The sequence below is a fragment of the Notechis scutatus genome, chromosome 6 (genome assembly GCF_049901735.1).
Source record: "Notechis scutatus isolate UNSWTSFEM ecotype Mainland chromosome 6, rNotScu1.2, whole genome shotgun sequence".
Lineage (NCBI taxonomy): Eukaryota > Metazoa > Chordata > Lepidosauria > Squamata > Elapidae > Notechis > Notechis scutatus.
The window spans coordinates 3,440,620-3,458,988 of record NC_142014.1 but is presented as its reverse complement, the minus strand read 5'-3'; the positions used below and the strand labels follow the sequence as shown (position 1 = coordinate 3,458,988).

Here is an 18,369-nt window from a genome sequence, read left to right as displayed (position 1 = left end):
ACTGAGTGTGGCAGCTGCTGGGAGCAAACGTGAGTTTATCCAGTGTTGTCGTTGCTGACCCCCCCGGCCTTGGCGAATGGAAACATCCAAGTTATCTTGAGTACAGCTTCTCTTCCAATTCTCTCTCTCTGTGTTATCGGTACAATGCTGTTCTCCACTCAATAACCTTCAGGGTCTGCAGGAAATCAATTCCCTAACTACAAAAGTAAAAAGGTCAGGCTCCACTCTGAGTAACTTCCGTGTCCCTGATGGTGTAATCTTCTTGGCAATACGGAATGTGACAAAGATGAGCAACGGTGGCCCCTGGAATCGCATTTTAAAGGAGGGATAAACATTGGCCAGGATCCGGTGTGCCACCGATCCGTGTCTCGTGCTTCTCTCAGTCTTGGCAATCGGGAAAGATTTCATCCCCTCAAATCACGGTGCTTTGATTCCGTTGCAATCCCCACTTGGGTAGGACTATCCGGGGTCTCGGCCCAAACCTGATTTATCATCCATCCCACGCAAAACGTCCACGCGGCAGCCGCATTCAAAGTACAAAAGGAGGAACTGTGGCTAAGAAAGGCTCTGCAGATTGAGCCAGGGAGGGGGCTCAGGGCCTCTGGGAAGCCACAATATCAAAAATGCCCTGGCTAAAAGCAACTGGCTGATTGAATGCAGCATTTTTAAAAAGAACGAAAGTGTGTTTGGGCTGCATTGGCTGGAGAGAAAGTGCCTCTGTCAACTCATAAAATATTTCTCTGGTCTTTTTAGAGTTGCCAACAGAAAGGGAAGGGGAGCAGTGCAGTAGCTTGGAAACTGTACGCGCATTCCATAAATAGTTCTTCAAAGATAGTTTCTAGGTGACCGAAGTTTCTGCCGGGCAAAATTCTAACTGGAGAGCCTGATGGATGACTCTGGGCTATGGAGGTGTCCCATTGGAGAATATGAATTACAATACACCCAGGCACTGCTGGACAGTTTAACTCCCAATAAATCCTTTTTGAGTTTTGGAAGTTTGGCTCGAGACTCATGATTTAAACGGGGGGAACTGCCGGAATGGGAAGGGAAGTGGGGAATGTCTGTATTCCCAGCATTATATCAATGGGGAAACACAGGAGAATTTTATCTGTAGATTTATGTATGGGTAGTCCTTGATTTATGACAACGGAGTCCAAAAGTCAACTAGGAGTTAAGTCCACAGAGGACGTCTTCGTTATTTGCACTAGCTGCAGTTTATCTTGTGTTGCCTTTGCTTATCTGTGTTCCTGGCATCTTCCCAACCGTGTTGAGTTATTGCCGTGCCTTCACATCTGGAATTCTTGCTCCTGCCCTGCCAAACTAATTACCTCATTTGGCCTTGATTGGACTTCTAGTTACAGTTTTTATTGACCACGTTTTGGACTTGATTCTCTGCAGCCCAAGGCTGTTCCTGGGAGAGTTTTTCTCCAGCCCAGAAGGTAACCAGGGCATTGGGGGCAAAGTTGGAGCTAATAAAGGGACTCATACTGATTATCTGACTGGGTTGCCTTTGTGCCACGCCCCTTTGGGTCATCACATCCAACTTTTCATATCCGCGCGACCACCACTGTGCTCCGCGCCGTGCCAGACGAACCAGCCATAATATTTGCACCCTGCAAATGTTGCCAGTTGCCCCTTCCTGAACAGGCTCTTCCCCACCCACCCCATCCAAGAAGCAGCGACGAGGATCTGTTTAGGAAAAAAGGGAGCCCTGGTGACTTACAGACATGGGTGATCTGGAGAGGGATCTGTAAGGCCGCCACGGAAGCAGGAGAGCAGACGGAACTCTCTTCCAAATGGGCCACGCGGATCTGGACATGCTGGACCCCGGAACCAGGGTGGGAATTTGGCAGCCCGGGTAAAGATTTAGCGTCTGGAAGTTGGTGTGCCGGAGCGTTTTTCTGGCTTTCATGCAGTTGCCTCAGACCTTTTATGAGAACTGGAAGGAAAAAAGACACTCATGATTGCTGGACACGGAAACCAAGTGGATATTTGTAATCTATCTATAATCTATATTTTATATCTATATATAAAAGCGAAAGACCACTCAGGCATCATCACAAAATCTCCAGAACCGTAAAGCCTACAAACTTGAAATTTCACCCATATGTTCCTCTTGGCTTTTAGGGGCTCACTAAGAAAGGTTTTTTTTCAAATGACCATCAGAGCATTTAGAGTATTTCCATTATTATTATTATTATTATTATTATTATTATTATTATTATTATTATTATTATTATTATTATTATTATCACGCTCTGATGCTAAGGAGTTCTACTCCCCCTCCCCACCTGGAAAGAAATCTCTTCCAAATGCAAAACACAAGCAGAGGAGAGGAGATTCCGTTTCCGTTTCAGTTTCACAGCACCAAGCAGCTTTAGTACAGAACAGTTGAGCTAAGCCACGCCCAGGCTCCTTGCTGTCTCCTTGGTCACACAGCAAATAATTTTTCAGTTTCCAAACAGCCCTCAACTCTCTCACACACTGACAAGATGCTACCTAGATGAATACCAATGGGTGCTGGTAGGCAGAGGCAGATTTTTTTTTTTTCTTATTTTCCTCCCCAGAAACTAAGCTCAACCACATAGTTTCGTAGTGAAGCACGGGTACAGAGCTAGTAAAAAAATAACCAAGAGCAATTAGGCCCACCTTACACATTCACAATAGCAAATTAGAGCGGATAAGGTCTCAGGCTAGTCTTGCACTGACTCCCTCAGTTGTAAGTTATTTCAGCATTTCCAAACCTTGACAACTTTTTTGAGACGAGTGGATCCTCAAAGCCCAGCCTGCCTTGCTTGGGAAATGCTAGGTTTTTTTTTTTTTTTTATTCAACTCTCTTCAAGTTACCAGAGGGAAAAGCCATCTTTCTCCCCAGGTTGGGATCGATGTCTCCCAAATTTTAGAAGTCTCGATGCAAGTTCCAGAGAGTGGTTGTAAGTTTGCAAGGACCCTTTTTGGGGGAAAGGTTAGGCTCCGATCCCTCAACCAAGTGGGACACAACTCAGTGTGGATTTTGATGGGAGAATTTTAAAAAGGGGGGCAGATGCCGGTGTCAGGGCTCCAACAAATCCACCTCCATTCAAATCATAAATCTCTAGCCGCATCTCTCAAAAGTAAAAAAAAAAAAAATTGATTAGAGCAGCCATGTTGGTGTTAGTTAGGTGCAGCTGACACTAAAATACATCCTTCATTTCTCCCTTGACTCTGGACTTCCCCCCCACCCCCTGGATGTATATTCTCCAATGGGACACATCTATAACCAAGAGTCATCAATCATGCTCTCCAGTAATAATCTTGTGCACCAACAGCTTTGGGCTGCCAAGGTGATTATCTGAGGCATTTAAGGAATGCACTGCTTTCCCCCCCCCACTTCCTTTCTGCTGGCAACTAAAAAGACCAAAGGAGTATTGAGCAAACTGGCCAAATGAGAGGGAAGCGTCAAGCGGGGAAATAGTCTTGGATTCTTGCGTAGGCACAAGAGGGCAAAGCCTAACCCCATTTGGATGCCACTGAACCTGATCTAGTCAGGTGGGAAGAGTCCTGTAAAACGGGGACAAACAATAAGGGGCTAACTGAACTCTTCCCCTGTAGATTCTGGCTGTTCGGTCGGAGAGCAGGCCAGGAATCGACTGAGGTCACTTTACCGGGAAACGACACCTCTTTGTGGTTGGCGATTTGCCTCTTGATGGTCCACCATTTGCTCCGAAGCCACTGGGGTGAGCGGACGCTGCTCCAGCCTTCAGCCAGCAAATCCCAGTTGATGCCGTTTTCATCTGCGACCTCTAGCTCTGCTATTCTGACAGGATCACACGCAGAAAGAAATGGTTCCTTTTAACAAATATTAGCCTTCAGGGATGCACGTATGCATGCACACACACGCATGCATGCACGCACACACACATACACACACACACCTCAAGTAGCCTCTGTCTGCAAATAGTCCAGCCCAGTGCTGTGTACACCAAAGCTGCACAACAATAAATCCGGCAGGGCAAATCAAGGAGTTTGGGAAGCAAAATATCCAGGGAATTAGTCCAGAAAGCCGGAAAGAAGGCAAGGAACCCAGGAAAGTTCAAATGTCGGCATTCCACTCTTCAGGGACTCAATGTTTGTTCCCAACAAACGCCCCTCCCCACAGGGTCTCCTTAACCCTCGTCCCCCTGCTGTGCCTTGTGAAGGGGGGGGGGGCACTCTCCTCCTGAGTAGCCGGCTCAGTCTTGCGCTGTTCCCGCCTTCTCTCCACTCTCTGTGCTCTCGGATCAGGAGGGGGTGGTCCTTGCTCTTTGCCTGAGCTCTGCCTCTCATGTTCATCCTGAGCCTGTTCCTCCCCGCCTAATCCCGAAAGGCCATGGCCTGACTGGCCTTGCCCTTCCTCATTTTCCTCCGAAGCCAACCAAGACCGCCCCCACAATCTCTGTTGGCTCAGCTTCCAGCTCCTCTTCCCCGCAGATTCAGGCTCCGATGGGGGGGGGCATGACACAATGCATTTAAATTAATTGGTCTCTCTCAAGCCAACCTGGATCCCAGGTAACAATCCGGAAGCATCCGAGCAGCTTTCTGGGAAAGGGACGCAGGGAGGGTTTCTCATTGGCGGCTTCTAGGAATTGGTTCACTGCTTCCCCTGTCTCCCCTATATCTTTTCTTTTTTTGTTCTTTTCCGATTTTTCTGGTGGTCTCCTATCCTTTCCTATTTTTTAAGATCGGCCAAAGTTGGCAGTGTGCTGCCACCTACAGGTGGTCCTCGACTTACAACAGTTCATTTAGTGACTTCTTCAAAGTTATGGTGGCACTGAGGAAAAAAGTGACTGACTACCATTTTTCATGCTTACAACCGTTGCTGCATCCCCCCAGGGTCGCGCGATCCAATTTTGGACGCTTGGCAACTGGTATTTATGACGGTCGGCGTGTCCCGTGATCCCCTTTGGTGGTCAATGAGGAAGCCAGATTCACTTAATGACCGTGTTTCTAGGTTAAAAACTGAGGTCAACCGCTGTGGCAGGAAAGGTCATAAAATGGGGCCAAACGGGCTTAGCAAATGTCTCACTTAGCCACATAAATGTTTTAGGTCGTAATTCGAGGACCACCATTGTACCGGGAACGCCCGAATACTTAAACAAGACATTCCTGGGAGCCTCGAGCAGAGGAGACATGGCTGGGAGAGGCTCCGTGCGTCCAAAGGAAGCCCTTGTGAGAGGCTGGTCTCTCCCGCCGCCCCCAAGGCCACCCCTCCCCCCACAAGCCCAGCGGTGCAAACCTGAGGATGAGGTTGATTTCGTCCTCCTTGGTCCACTCGGTGCCTCCACTCTGCTTCCAGTTGAGGTAGTTGAGCCACTTGGAGCGGCACTGCTTCTCCGACCGGCTCCCCACCCGCTCGGCCACTGCAGCCCAGGAGACCCCCTGCGTGACGATGTCTCCGGGCTCGGTGCTCGTGAGTTCGTGGACCACTTCGGCGAGTCTCTTTTCTTCTTTCTCCGTCCATTTCCCTGAAGGGGAAACGATCCAAACAGCCGGAGCTCTTAGACTTATCGCATTTTGGGGAGGATAAGACGCGCCTAGCTTTTGGGGAGGAGAACAAGGGGGAGAAAAAATGGGCCTCTGCCTCCCAGCCATCGGCCTCCTTGCAGCAAACAGCCTGTTTCAGCTTCAGCACAGCCTGATTAGCACAAGCAGCTGATGGTCGGTTGGATCGGCCTCCCGACAATCAGCTGTTTCAGGCTGCAGGGATCGCCATTGCCTATTGCCGTCTCTGTGCGCCCCGTTTTCGGAACAGGCAGAAAATGGGGCACGTGGAGGCTGAAAATTGGGCGCGGTATGCAGCCGATTCTGAGACACATAATTCACTGTCACCCTTGAGCCTGGTTTCCCACCACCCCTCATATTCTCCAACGAAACACGTTCATAGCCAAGAGTCATCAATCATGCTTCTCCAATTAGAAATTTGCGGACATAAATTCTGGTAGCTTAGCTATAATCTTTGCAAGATAAGAACGGAATGCACTTTTGGCTCCAAACTGCTGTCCCGCTCTTCCAGGTTGCTGCCCCCTCCTCTTCTGTTCATGGCAACTCTCAAACAGGCATAGAAATGGTTTAGGAGTCGACGCTAGTCTCCTGAAGTCGACGTAGGTGCCTTGCGTGCCAGGCCAGTATAGCAGTATGGCTAGAGTTTCCTTGGCAGGTGTTTTAATCGCCGTACCTGTGTTGCAGGTGTCCTTCATCAGTCGGCAGCGGTCTTTTACAGATGAAGCGCTCCGTCCGAGAGCGGCTCCTATCGTCGCCCAGTCATTCCCGTGCTTGATTCTTAATCTAAAAGGGAATTTTTTCTCCCCCGGGGGGGGAAACCCCCCCCCGGGGGGGGGGCCCCCACCCCCCCCCCCCCCCCCCCCCCCCCCCCCCCCCCCCCCCCCCCCCCCCCCCCCCCCCCCCCCCCCCCCCCCCCCCCCCCCCCCCCCCCCCCCCCCCCCCCCAAACCCCCCCCCCCCCCCCCCCCCCCCCCCCCCCCCCCCCCGAGCCAACACCGGAAAAGCGATTAATTTTTGCTCGTCGGGGCTGGGGAGATCAGCTGCTGCAGGGTGGGCTAATCTACACGGATGGGAATAGCAGCAAAGAAGACGAGATCATCGTTGCAAAATGTTGTTTTCTATAAAGGGAGAACGGAACAGTTCAGCTCTATATGACCACACAGAGCACGGAATCAACGAAGCTTTTCCTAAGCAAGTTTTCTGCCCCAAACAAAGCTGAAAGGCCTCCCTATGCCAATGCAAAGGCTTTGGGTGTGTGTGTGTGTGTGTGTGTGTGATGACAGTTCATTCACACAGTTCATTTGGAGTATGTTCCTTTTCTTCCCTTGAGGGTCAATTCAGGAGTCTTCACTTGTCCATCTAAGAGGAAACCCAAGTTTCTTGAATGGGATATATGAACGATTGGCAACATCCGGTTGAAATAAAACTTACTCTTTCAGTTTTTCGATCTCTTCGGGAGTATACCTGTTTAAACATGGAAACAGTATATTTAATGAAGATGGAAATATACGTTCGGAAAACAAATTTATCTCGGGACACTATCTTGAGGAGAGCTTGAGGATCAAAGGGAAGTCCGAGGTCTCCTGTCCTTTGCTATCTTGCGTACAATTTGCTACCCTGTTTTCCCGATAATAGTCCTATCCTGAAAGTAAGTCCTAGCTTGATTTTTTTTTACACATGTGCCCAATATAAGCCCTACCCCCAAAATAAGCCCTAATTAAGATCCCGCCCACTCCAGAGTGGACAGGTAAGAATTAAACCAGGGTGGGGATGGGGTGGTGGTGGAGCTGCCCCACTACTTACCTTTGGACAGGTGTACCCAGGCCTCGTACGCCCCGACACCTGCCTTGCCAGCCCATTTTTTCTGCAGTCGGCAAGGCAGGCCAGGCTTTCCTGAAGGCCTCTGGAGCCGAGAACAAAGCTCTGGATCGATCCAGAGCTCTGTTATCGGCTGCAGAGGTGCTTAGGAAAGCCTTGCCGGCTGCAGAAGAAGAAGTTCCTGAAGGCCTCCGACCGCGAAAAGGAGGCCTGGGGTAACACATGCAAGTGAGGTTAGTCAGTGGAGGACGTCCCCCGAAAATAAGATATGGTGCCGTTTTCGTGGCAAAAAAAATAAAATAAGACAGGGTTTTATTTTCGGGGAAACGTGATAGTTTCCCATTGTTGGAAATCGTGATTTTAATGATGATGATCCCTGTGAAGACGCCACCCATGAACCTCTCTCCTCCACCTCCTTTGGATTGGTGCTCAGGATATGTGCTAGGAATGGGTGGAAGTTCATTTGGATTAATCTCCCAGATCTTCCAGTGAACTTCAGCGCACGAGAAAAGATTTCTATTTCCCCAATGTTTGGCCTTATCTCTAATATGATATATATATATATATTATTATATCAAAATAGTTCCCTGGTCAGTTCCTTCATTATGACTTCCGAACATTTTAAAGCCTGTGCTCCTCTCTTCCACCTAGAACCTGGGGCCCTGGAGCGGTTCCCAGCTCACACTCCTCCCCTTCGAGTCAAACCTTAGGAAGGTTCATACTTGCCAACGTGGTTTCGGTCATCGTACATGCGAAGGACGCGTCTATAAACAGCAAAGAGAGGCCGGTTCAAACCCCAGGCGATGGTCCTGTAGAAATCTTTCCTTTCATCTTTCGACATCTCAAAAATGATCTCGGTGGCATCTTTGATTCCACGGGCCTGTTTACACACAGAGGACAGTTTCAGTTTCCCTCCCTTGACAGGAAGTTAAAACTGGTTTTCTTTTCTTTTTTCCGAACAGCCTCCCCCAAATAAGTAGGGCAATCCAAACTCTAATCAATCTTAGTCACTTCCTCTTCATGATGACAAATTTGGGGGGCAGGATTGGATTTTGCAGGTTTAAGACAGTGGCTGAACAACCCAGGTTTTATACTATTGCTTGGTTATACAATAATTGTAATAACTACAGGTTTAATATGAAGTTAAACTGAGACGGAACTGATGTTTTTTTTTCCTTTCTGAAAAATAACAACTAGCAACCAGGAAAAGGTGCAAAATTCATTTCCCTGGAAATCAACACGGAACAAATGACCTCTTATTTCGAATGGATTTTAAGATCAAAACAAGGATGTTCAAATCCATAATCTTTTTTATACATACATACATACATACATGCATGCATGCATGCACGCACGCGCACACACACACAATTATAAACAAATCCAGCTAAAAAGTTCTTTGTAGCTGGCTCACTGAGGGGGACAGGCTGATTAAGGAATTGGGCTGACTTGGGCCTCCTCGTGCACTTTTAAAGAAAAGGTTGAATCAACATCAGTCAGGATCAAACTGAGGTTCAGGATGTCCCGATTTAAGATTTACTGGCTTCATGACAACTACGGAGTCTTTGATTTAAGGCTATGAGAAGGTCAGACAGTCCCACATTAAACAAAAGCACCATTCATTATTTGGTTAAATGGGTAAGTAAACAGTCTGGATGCTGCTTAACCAGATTTATCGCTTTATAAGCTCCTGCAAACTCAGATGAAGAGTGTAGCCTCTTCACATATGGAGCGAAAGGGACCCATCCGTACCCAGAAGGGAGTTTTTCCTGGAAATTGGGGGCTACAAGAGAGATGGGAAAACTCTACGGAATCCCACTTATAAAACCTCTGAAACCCATCCGACGGAAGAGACCAACGTCTGAAACTAGGAGGCATATTGAGAGCAACACAAACCTTCAAATAACGCTCAATGTTACTCATCAAAATCTGAATTTCTTCCTTCGACCACATGCCCTGTTTCCACTTATGACCTTAAAAATGGAGAAGAAGCTGTCACACACAGACACCCCACCAGCAGTTCAACTTACGGGGAACGATTAGCACAGAGAAGGGGAGAAGGTTTCTTTACATCGGGAGTCCCCAAACTTGGCAACTTTAAGACTTGTGGACTTCAACTCCCAGAATCCTGGGAGTCCACCAGAAGTCCACAAGTCTTAAAGTTGCCAAGTTTGGAGACCTCTGATTTAGATCCACTTCTAACCCAGCAGATAAATTTTAGTAATCGGTTCGTAGCCACTATAACATCATTTTTTTTTTAATATACGCTGACAGAGAATGGCAATTGTTGGGTGGCTTAAAACATAATGTAACGATCATTAAATCAAAGTATAATTTTTTTCAATGCTTTTCCGAGTCATGCAAAGTGGTTTTATATCTGTGCACCCAATTCAATAAGTGCTTATCTGTTATATTTTCATACATGCAACAAAAGTCATACTATATGTACACAAATGCTGGCATTTAGCACTGATAATAAATGCCACAAATTGGATTTCTAGTATTTCTAGAGAAGGAAAAAAAATGTAAAGGGTGGAATGCCAGGGAATCCAATCAAATACAAGTTATAATAATTTAGCCATACGCTAAAAAATACTAAATATAAATATTCATTAGCTCTTATTGCAAAATAAGCTAGCATATTGTCCTCGAGTTATTTTCATAAAACAGATTGATTCCTCTCACAATAAGGTCATACTTTTCCGTCATGCACCGAGATGCCTCCACAAATGGAAAGTGCAAACTTGCCTTTGTTTGTTAAACAATCCTTGTCTTCTTTGGTTGTAAACCAGGCCTGACTGACAGCCGAGACTTCTTCGTTGGCTAAAGAAGAGATTTCGTCCAGTTGCTCGTTCTGAAGGATCTGGGAGAGGTAAACAGGAAGCCCTTTAAGCCACGGCTCCTCGGACCACAACCGCCTCAAGATGGGTGGACGTCAGCACTCAGAACAATAAACTATATGTTTTATATACTGTCAAGTCCTGCCAGAGCCATGGCCGAAGACTGCATGGGACCTCTGTAGGGGCTGTTTCACGTACCTGAATCTGAGTCACCGTTCCTTCGTTAACCTCATGGTCAGCTACTTCCGTGGTGGCAGTCATGGTCACCTCAAAGCTCTGGTCACTTTCTGAAACTGGAAAGCACAGCAAGGATCGCTGTAAATGTTCTTCTCACCTGCGCACAGCAGCTACCCTCCCTCCTTGGGGCACATGAGCTGGGTCTCCTTGCTATTTCTGCCTTGCCACCTGCGTCCTTTAGGGCCAGTTTGGTCTAGTGGTGAAGACACCAGGAGACGGAGAGCTCTAGTCCCGCTTTAGCCATGAAAGCCAGCTGGCTGATCTTGGGCCAGTCCCACTCCCTCAGCCCAGCCTACCTCACAGGGTTGTTGTTGTTGTTGTTTTGGGGAAACCTGACAGGGATGCTCTAGATAGAAGGAGGAAGGTGTGCTGGATATCTTTGTTGCCTTTGAGTTGCTTGCAAAAATAATAAAAGTGATATATGAATGAAAGAATGAATGATGCCGAACCGGGCACGTGGCGTCGAAAGGTTGGGGATCACTGCTCTAGATAGAAGGAGGAAGGTGTGTTGGGTATCTTTGTTGCCTTGAGTTGCTTACCCAAAAATAATAAAAGTGATATGAATGAGAAAGAATGACTGGAGTGGGTGGATGGATGAGTGGATGAATGGATGGTGGATGGATGGTGGATGGATGAATGAATGGAGAAATGAGTGGGTGGATGGATGAGTGGATGAATGGATGGTGGATGGATGGATGGATGGATAAATGGTTTACCGACTGGGGTAAGGAATAGTGGATCACTTGACCAGCCAAACCAAAATTCCCTTCCCCCTCCTTTTCTAGACCCTCCTCCTGGTCCACCCGTGTGGTCTCCCTCGAGCAGCCCCCCTCCCTCCCGCGGCCTCCGCAGAGCCTCCCAAAGGCCCCCTTACTTGGAACCGCGACGACCGAGATGCAGGGAGGGTTGCCTTCCACGCTCTCGTCATCTTCCGAGGATAAGCAGAGCCTTTTGTGGGGGGGAGGTTCGGGGCTGTCTTCGGAGTCTACGCCGTCTGCCTCTAAACGCCCGCAGAGAGAAGGAGGAGAAGGACAGCCATGAGACTTGGGAGGGAACCATATCGGACATGATTATTATCTCCTGCGGAACTGCCTGCTGCAGGATCAGGGAAGGCCGCTGCCTGACCCTCAACTGGAAATCCTGGGGAGAAACGGAGTCCCTGAAAAAAGGGCCACTTTCGAATAAGTTCCTGAAAAATATTCATCTTGGTCTGCTCTTGGTCTGCGGTACACAATCCATTTTTTTCTTCTTCTTATGACCCTTTAATCGCTTAAATGTGGAGTTTAAATTCAAGGTGGAGTCGGGCAACTGAGTGGAGCTGAGCATTTACTGGCCGGATGCCTTTCCTGACACCTGTGCGGAGTGCACAGCAGATGTTTTCTCTTTGCACCAAGAGAAATATCTCCCGCTACTTAGGATCGAACTCTCAACTTCCCAAGGGGGAGGAGAGCGTCTTCACCTCTAGACCGCTGTGCCATCCACACCTTTACTCCTTTTTCCATCCCCAGAGACTAGCAGCTACTGTTTAGTGTTGTGATTCTTCGCTTATAAGAAAAAATAATTAAAAAATGCATTTAATGGAGAAAAAGTTCAAAAAGTCTGACCTGCTCTCTGGTATCATGCCCTCTAAAGAATGAATGGCCTAATTTCCTTTTTTTTTTTTTTTAAAGTGCAACTTCCAGTTCTAATATTTTGCCCACAATATCATTAAAATGAATTTTCTTTAGTCCAATTTTCATACACGTTAAAATCTAATGGTTTAAGAGTCGTTCGTTGAAATAACCAAACCGACATAAGGAAGCATTTGTTGCCTTAATGTACAATTCCAATAAGAGTCATCAAAGCTACTGTGCAATTGTTGTGCAATTAACGTGTAATTGATGTGGTCTCACCCTCCCACATCCAATTCCACTCTCAAGCAACTTGAATGTAAGGAGCAAAGTGTGCAAAACTCTTTGCTGGAGACCCCAAAAATTGGTTTTAGAGGGAAATGTCCAGACTGGTTCAGGGCTTGGCAGCTTCCTCAGAGGTTAAAGGCACTGAGCTTGTCAGCTGGAGAGCTGGCAGCCCAGGTTTGAGACCCGAGCACTCTGTGACGGAGCAAGCTCCCATTCCTTGCTCCATCTCCTGCCCACTGAGCAGTTCGAAAGCAGGCAAATGCGAGTAAGATGAATAGGTACCACTTTGATGGGAAGGGAAGAGTGCTTTCTGCGCCTTTGGTGTGTAGCCCTGCTGGCCTTCGGACAAGGCTGGCTCCCTTGGCCAAGAAACGGAGATGGGCACCATGTCCCAGAATTGGACACAACCAGATAGGGAAAGTTTTACCTTCTTTTTAACCAAACTTCATCAGTGAGATTACAGTCTATTTTGAGGGGTGGCATTCAGGAGGTGAAGTGGGTGTCTTAAGAAAATGCAAGTCTTAACTCACCCATTGCATACCCTTGATTTTTTTTTTTAAAGGACATTCCTGAAATTCCTCTAGGAAACTAAATTTCCCAGTGACACCGAAAATGGTTTCTCCCAAATTTTATTACCAATCGAAGCCATTCGTCCCACCCAGTTGTGCAACTAAGCCCAATATCCTGGTCTGAGGAGTGATTGTAATTTGAAATAACATGGATGAAAGCATACAGTCAAATAACAGGTGTTCAATACCATCCTGAGGGCAGTGAAGAATAAGGTTGCCTTGGGTATCTTGTGTCAGAGTCACGGAATTCACGGTTTCCACTGTTACTGTGTCAGATTCTTCTTCAACTGTGGTCATAATCAAATCTACAAGAGAAGAATCACAGATTAGCCATAGATAGGGTGGTCGTTTGTTCACCAGTAAAGGAGAATAGTGGAAGCCCAGGGTTGAACTCTGGGGTCCTTGGTGCTCTCTGAACATGGCCGTTATTCTCTTGCAGACATTTCATTATCCAAAATAGGTAACATCACCAGAGTTAAGTCTACTCGCACTGACGATGTTACCTAGTTCAGGTAATGAAACGTCTGCAAGAAAACAACCAAGCTCAGAGAGCACAGAGGAGCCGGTAGTTATTTACTTGGAACCTGCAACCTACTTATTTAGCTCAGAATCAAAGTGACCCTCATTACTTCATGGACAGTAAGTCAAACGACCATGTTACAGACCTAGACAGAAAACAGCTGCTCCTTGTTGGGTTAATGGGGGGCCTTTACTATTTCTTGCACCTTCTCATTCACAACTTCCAAAACAAACACTTATCCCTAAGAGCAAAGAAGAGCCGGCAGGTCCCTTGAGGCGATGAGGACCAAGAAGAAACTCCCATGCTTCAAGGAAGAGAAAGTTGAGGGACAGACGGGGGGAAATGCAAGGGTTGGCTAGGAGTTTGGAGAGCGTGGGGTTCACCACCCCACTGCTCCAGCATCCAGGAGAGAGGGCTGCCCTATCTCTGTTGAAGCATCTCCAGGGAAGGAAAGCTCATCGGTTCCTGAGGCAGATCCGTTCCCTTGCTGATCATCTCTTACCATCAAGGTGTTCTGACCTAGACCTTCCCAAGACCAGGAAGCCGACTCCTCGTCCTGACGAAACCCCTTTTATTTAGGTTAAAGGGAATTCCTCTCCAGCAAAGTCATGGCAAACGGTCTTTCAAGAGATCTCACAACTGCAGGCCTTTATCAGGCTGCGAGAGTTGCCAGGCTGATATCTTCCGAACACCACTCTGTAGCAGCAATGACTTGGCAAGGAGTCAGGAACAGATCTTTGCCCTAATGAATTGAACTAATTGTCTCCTGCAAACCCCACTCCCCTTTGGCTCCTCTTTATTCCTTCTGGGAGGGGCCATTCACCATCCACTTGTGCCTTTACTCCCGAGTCGACCCTTGTTCGTTAGCTGTTCCCTTCTCCTGGCAGCTCTGCGCATGAGCACACTGGGAACAGGCTCCAGCTGTTCTTCTCCCCCACTGATCTCCGACTCTGAAGGCAGCTGATAACTGTCACATAGCCCTGGTCCCATCTCTGCATTTTCTTGGACCGGAAAACCTCTAAGGCCCTCCGGCCATTCTTTGTGTGGTGTGGAACTACCAAGGCATACATGGAGACGTCTCGGTGCTGCCGTAAATCAAGGATGTGCAAAACATGCCGTCATAGAAAGTTCTGACCTGCCACTGTTTGGACCTTGAAACTAGATGCACAACATATTATGGAAGTAGTAGTTGAATCTTGAAACTGTTCTGAGGTCAGGAAGGTTTAATTTCCAAACTGGACCCTTCTGGACCCTCCAGAATGCTACAGAATTGTTCCCACCTCCCTGGGGAAAAATTTCTAAATTTGCCATGAATTATAGCGCTGACTGTTGGCTCAGCATGCTCCTTTCTCTAATCCCACAGAGAGCATTCTAGCCTCCAGGGTTAGCGACACCTGTCGCCGTTTTAACCTGAGCTGCAAACCAAACCGAGACAAGTTGCAGTTTGCGAACTGTAGCATCTTGCCTTGCAAGGCTCATTGACTGAAGCAGAATGCAGGCGGTCCTTGAGTTACGGCCCCAATTGAGCCCAAAATTTGCACTGATAAGTGAGGAATTTAAGTGAGTTTTGCCCCATCTTACCTTTCTTGCCAAGGGGATCATGTGACCCCCTTGGGACATGGTGACGGTTGTAAATGTGAGTCGGTTGCCAAACACCTGAATTTTTATCACGTGACTGTGGAGATGTTGTAACAGTTGTAAGTGTGAAAAAGGTTCATAAGTCACTTTTTCAGTGCCACTGTAACTTTGAACTGTCACTAGTCGAGGATACCTATATATCTTTACTGCAATATCCATACTGTTCCGATAAGAGATTTTCTTCTCTTTGTCCTGCCTTCCTTCTTAAGTCCCCCCCCCTCCCTTGCCTAGAAGTCAGTTCCAGCAGGTTGGTCTTTCACTACAACGTTCATTTCAATCGACATATTTAAATGTAACAGAAGATTAAAAAAACCAAAAACAAATAGTCCTCTCCATAAATCTGTTTTCAGAGCCCACAAAAAGCTGTTGCAGCTGATGGCACCTTTGAGATTCAGCATGAAGCAATGTTTTGAAGAGCAAAGTTGATCTATCTGAGAACTGAAATGTGCTCTGAAACACTATTATTGTATATTCTGTGCAGGTGTAAAATTAAAGGATGTTTTTGAAAATATTGTGGAAGAAAATAGATATTTTGAAACATAGTTTTTATTTGTCAAAGCATTAAAGCAAGTAGCATACTTTATGTAAACATACCAACTGAAAAGATGGAGGTCGTTTATTTCAGAGTATTTAGTGGTAAAATATCCATATATCTATCTACTTTATGTTTTACAATGTCATGGTTTGCTTGTCAATTGTTCTCTTGTGAAAATCCCAATATTGTTTATGAAGTAGAGAAATCCTACACAAGAACACCCAGCAGCCACAATAACTCAAAACCTCTCAGCCTGAATGACAAAACAATCAAATTCAGGAGAGGGTTTCTTTTATGTTAAAATACCACTGACATACAACTAGCCTAGTGGTTACTTATACTAGAAAAGTAAACTATATTAAATATTAGAAAATCTTTTAGTCTCAATCCACAAACTTCAATAACTCAGTACCCCAAGATTTTGCAGAGAGAGAGGGGGGGAAGGAGGGAGGGAGGACAGATCATCAATGTGGACAGAATATGTGAATGTTAATTTTCTGTAGTGTAAGTGTTGTTTGTAAAATTACCATTTTACATTTTATGCACTGGAGACAAATTCCTTGTGTGTCCAATGACATTTGGCCAATAGAGAATTCCATTTCTAGTTTCCTTTTCCATACTTACAGACATATATGCATATTGCTTTTTATACTTAATCATACCAAAAACAATTAGATTTGTGGCCTCCCAACTCCCAATGGCTCTGGAGACAAGAAATAATATAAAACAACATTTTAAAAATGGAAGATAAAGAAAGCAGGTGGCAAGTACAATGAAACCAGGAGCCTTTCCTTGCCAAAGGCCTGGGAATTTCAATATCATCCGTCCGTCATCTATATATACCGTTCATTTGTATATATCTATCTATATGTCTATATCTATTTATATCTATATACACACACACACACAAAAGAAGAGACAGACATCATGATCTCCGGAACTTAAAATATATTATCCAGTGTTTGTCTCTTCTTTTATAGCTACACCTGAAACTAGTATTTTTAGGATAGTTTGCAACACACATGCATGCATATAAACACACATACGTGTATGTATGTGTGTATGTATGTGTGTGTGTGTGTATGTGTGTATATATATATATACACACATACATACATATATACAGATATAGATGCGATATATATGTATATATATATGTGTGCGTGTATGTGTATATGTATATATATATATATATATAATATATATATATATATATGGATAGATATAGATGTATATGTGTGTGTGTTTGTATGTGTGTGTGTTTGTGTTTGTAATATATATATATACATATGGACAGATATAGATGTGATATATATATATATGTGTGTGTGTGTTTGTATGTGTGTGTGTTTGTGTAATATATATATATACATATGGACAGATATAGATGCGATATATATGTATATGTGTGTGTGTGTATGTATGTGTGTGTGTTTGTGTAATATATATATATACATATGGACAGATATAGATGTGATATATATGTATATGTGTGTTGTGTTTGTATGTGTGTGTTTGTCTGTGTAATATATATATATACATATGGACAGATATAGATGTGATATATATGTATATGTGTGTGTTTGTATGTGTGTGTGTTTGTGTAATTTATATATATACATATGAACAGATATAGATGTGATGTGTGTGTGTGTGTGTGTTTGTATGTGTGTGTGTAATATATATATATACACATATGGACAGATATAGATGTGATGTGTGTGTGTGTTTGTATGTATGTGTGTGTGTGTGTGTGTGTGTAATATATATATATACATATGGACAGATATAGATGCGATATATATGTATATATGTGTGTGCGTGTATGTGTGTGTGTTTGTGTGTGTAATATATATATATACATATGGACAGATATAGATGTGATATATATGTATATGTGTGTGTTTGTATGTGTGTGTGTTTGTGTAATATATATATATACATATGGACAGATATAGATGTGATATATATGTATATGTGTGTGTGTGTGTGTGTGTGTGTGTGTAATATATATATATACATATGGACAGATATAGATGTGATATATATGTGTGTGTGTGTGTATGTGTGTGTGTGTGTGTGTGTGTGTGTGTGTGTAATATATATATATACATATGGACAGATATAGATGTGATATATATGTATATGTGTGTGTGCGTGTATACACACGCACACACACTCACAGAGACACACGTACACACCCGCACTGGTGATGTTCCCTAGTTGGGTCATGTCTGCCAGCAAAGGAGCCGCCTGAGGCCCCCAAGGGCCCTTCACATACATGTCCATGCATGACACAACACACACCCCCTGCACCCCCCAGACGTCCAGGATGCCTTGAGCGAGCCGCCCCCCCGCCTGCCTGGCCTCCCGCAGCCCCCTCCCCCGGACTCCCTCAGGGGGCGAGGAGGGCGCGCTCAAAGGAGGCGCCCACGGGGGGAGGGAAGGAAATCTACCCCACGGGAGAGAATTGATATGTATATATATATATATATATATTTGTATGTATATAGCTATAGATTTCCCCCTCCGGAGGACCCCGAGGCGGCCCCGTGCCTCCCCTCCCTCCCCTCCCCCGGGCGCTGACAGGCACCTACTTCCTGTTTTGGGTCCGGGCACTCGAGAGGCCAGGATGGAGGCTCCGAAATGCCAGGATGATGGAGCCGCCACGCCGCCGCCGCCGCCGCCTCCCTCGCCAGCAGCAGCAGCAGCAGCAGCAGCAGCAGCCCAAGCGGCCCAGGCGAAGCAGCAGCAGCAGCAGCAGCAGCAGCAGAGGCCGCGGAGCGGAAGGGGGC

General features: G+C 45.8%; 1 protein-coding gene across 1 annotated transcript in view; it reads right to left on the bottom strand.

The window, feature by feature from the left end:
• Positions 1-18,369, bottom strand: part of DMTF1 (cyclin D binding myb like transcription factor 1) — a 26,438-nt gene extending 8,069 nt beyond the window's left edge. The window contains exons 1-12 of the mRNA XM_087969185.1: positions 18,172-18,369; positions 13,070-13,186; positions 11,289-11,414; positions 10,376-10,470; positions 10,086-10,200; positions 9,234-9,310; positions 8,060-8,217; positions 6,951-6,983; positions 6,194-6,303; positions 5,255-5,483; positions 3,645-3,796; positions 1,724-1,939 (exon numbers count right to left, since the gene is read on the bottom strand). Of these exons, the coding sequence (XP_087825311.1) occupies positions 1,724-1,939; positions 3,645-3,796; positions 5,255-5,483; positions 6,194-6,303; positions 6,951-6,983; positions 8,060-8,217; positions 9,234-9,310; positions 10,086-10,200; positions 10,376-10,470; positions 11,289-11,414; positions 13,070-13,178 (1,420 nt within the window). The 5' untranslated portion in view covers positions 13,179-13,186; positions 18,172-18,369. The remainder of the gene's footprint in view (positions 1-1,723; positions 1,940-3,644; positions 3,797-5,254; positions 5,484-6,193; positions 6,304-6,950; positions 6,984-8,059; positions 8,218-9,233; positions 9,311-10,085; positions 10,201-10,375; positions 10,471-11,288; positions 11,415-13,069; positions 13,187-18,171) is intronic.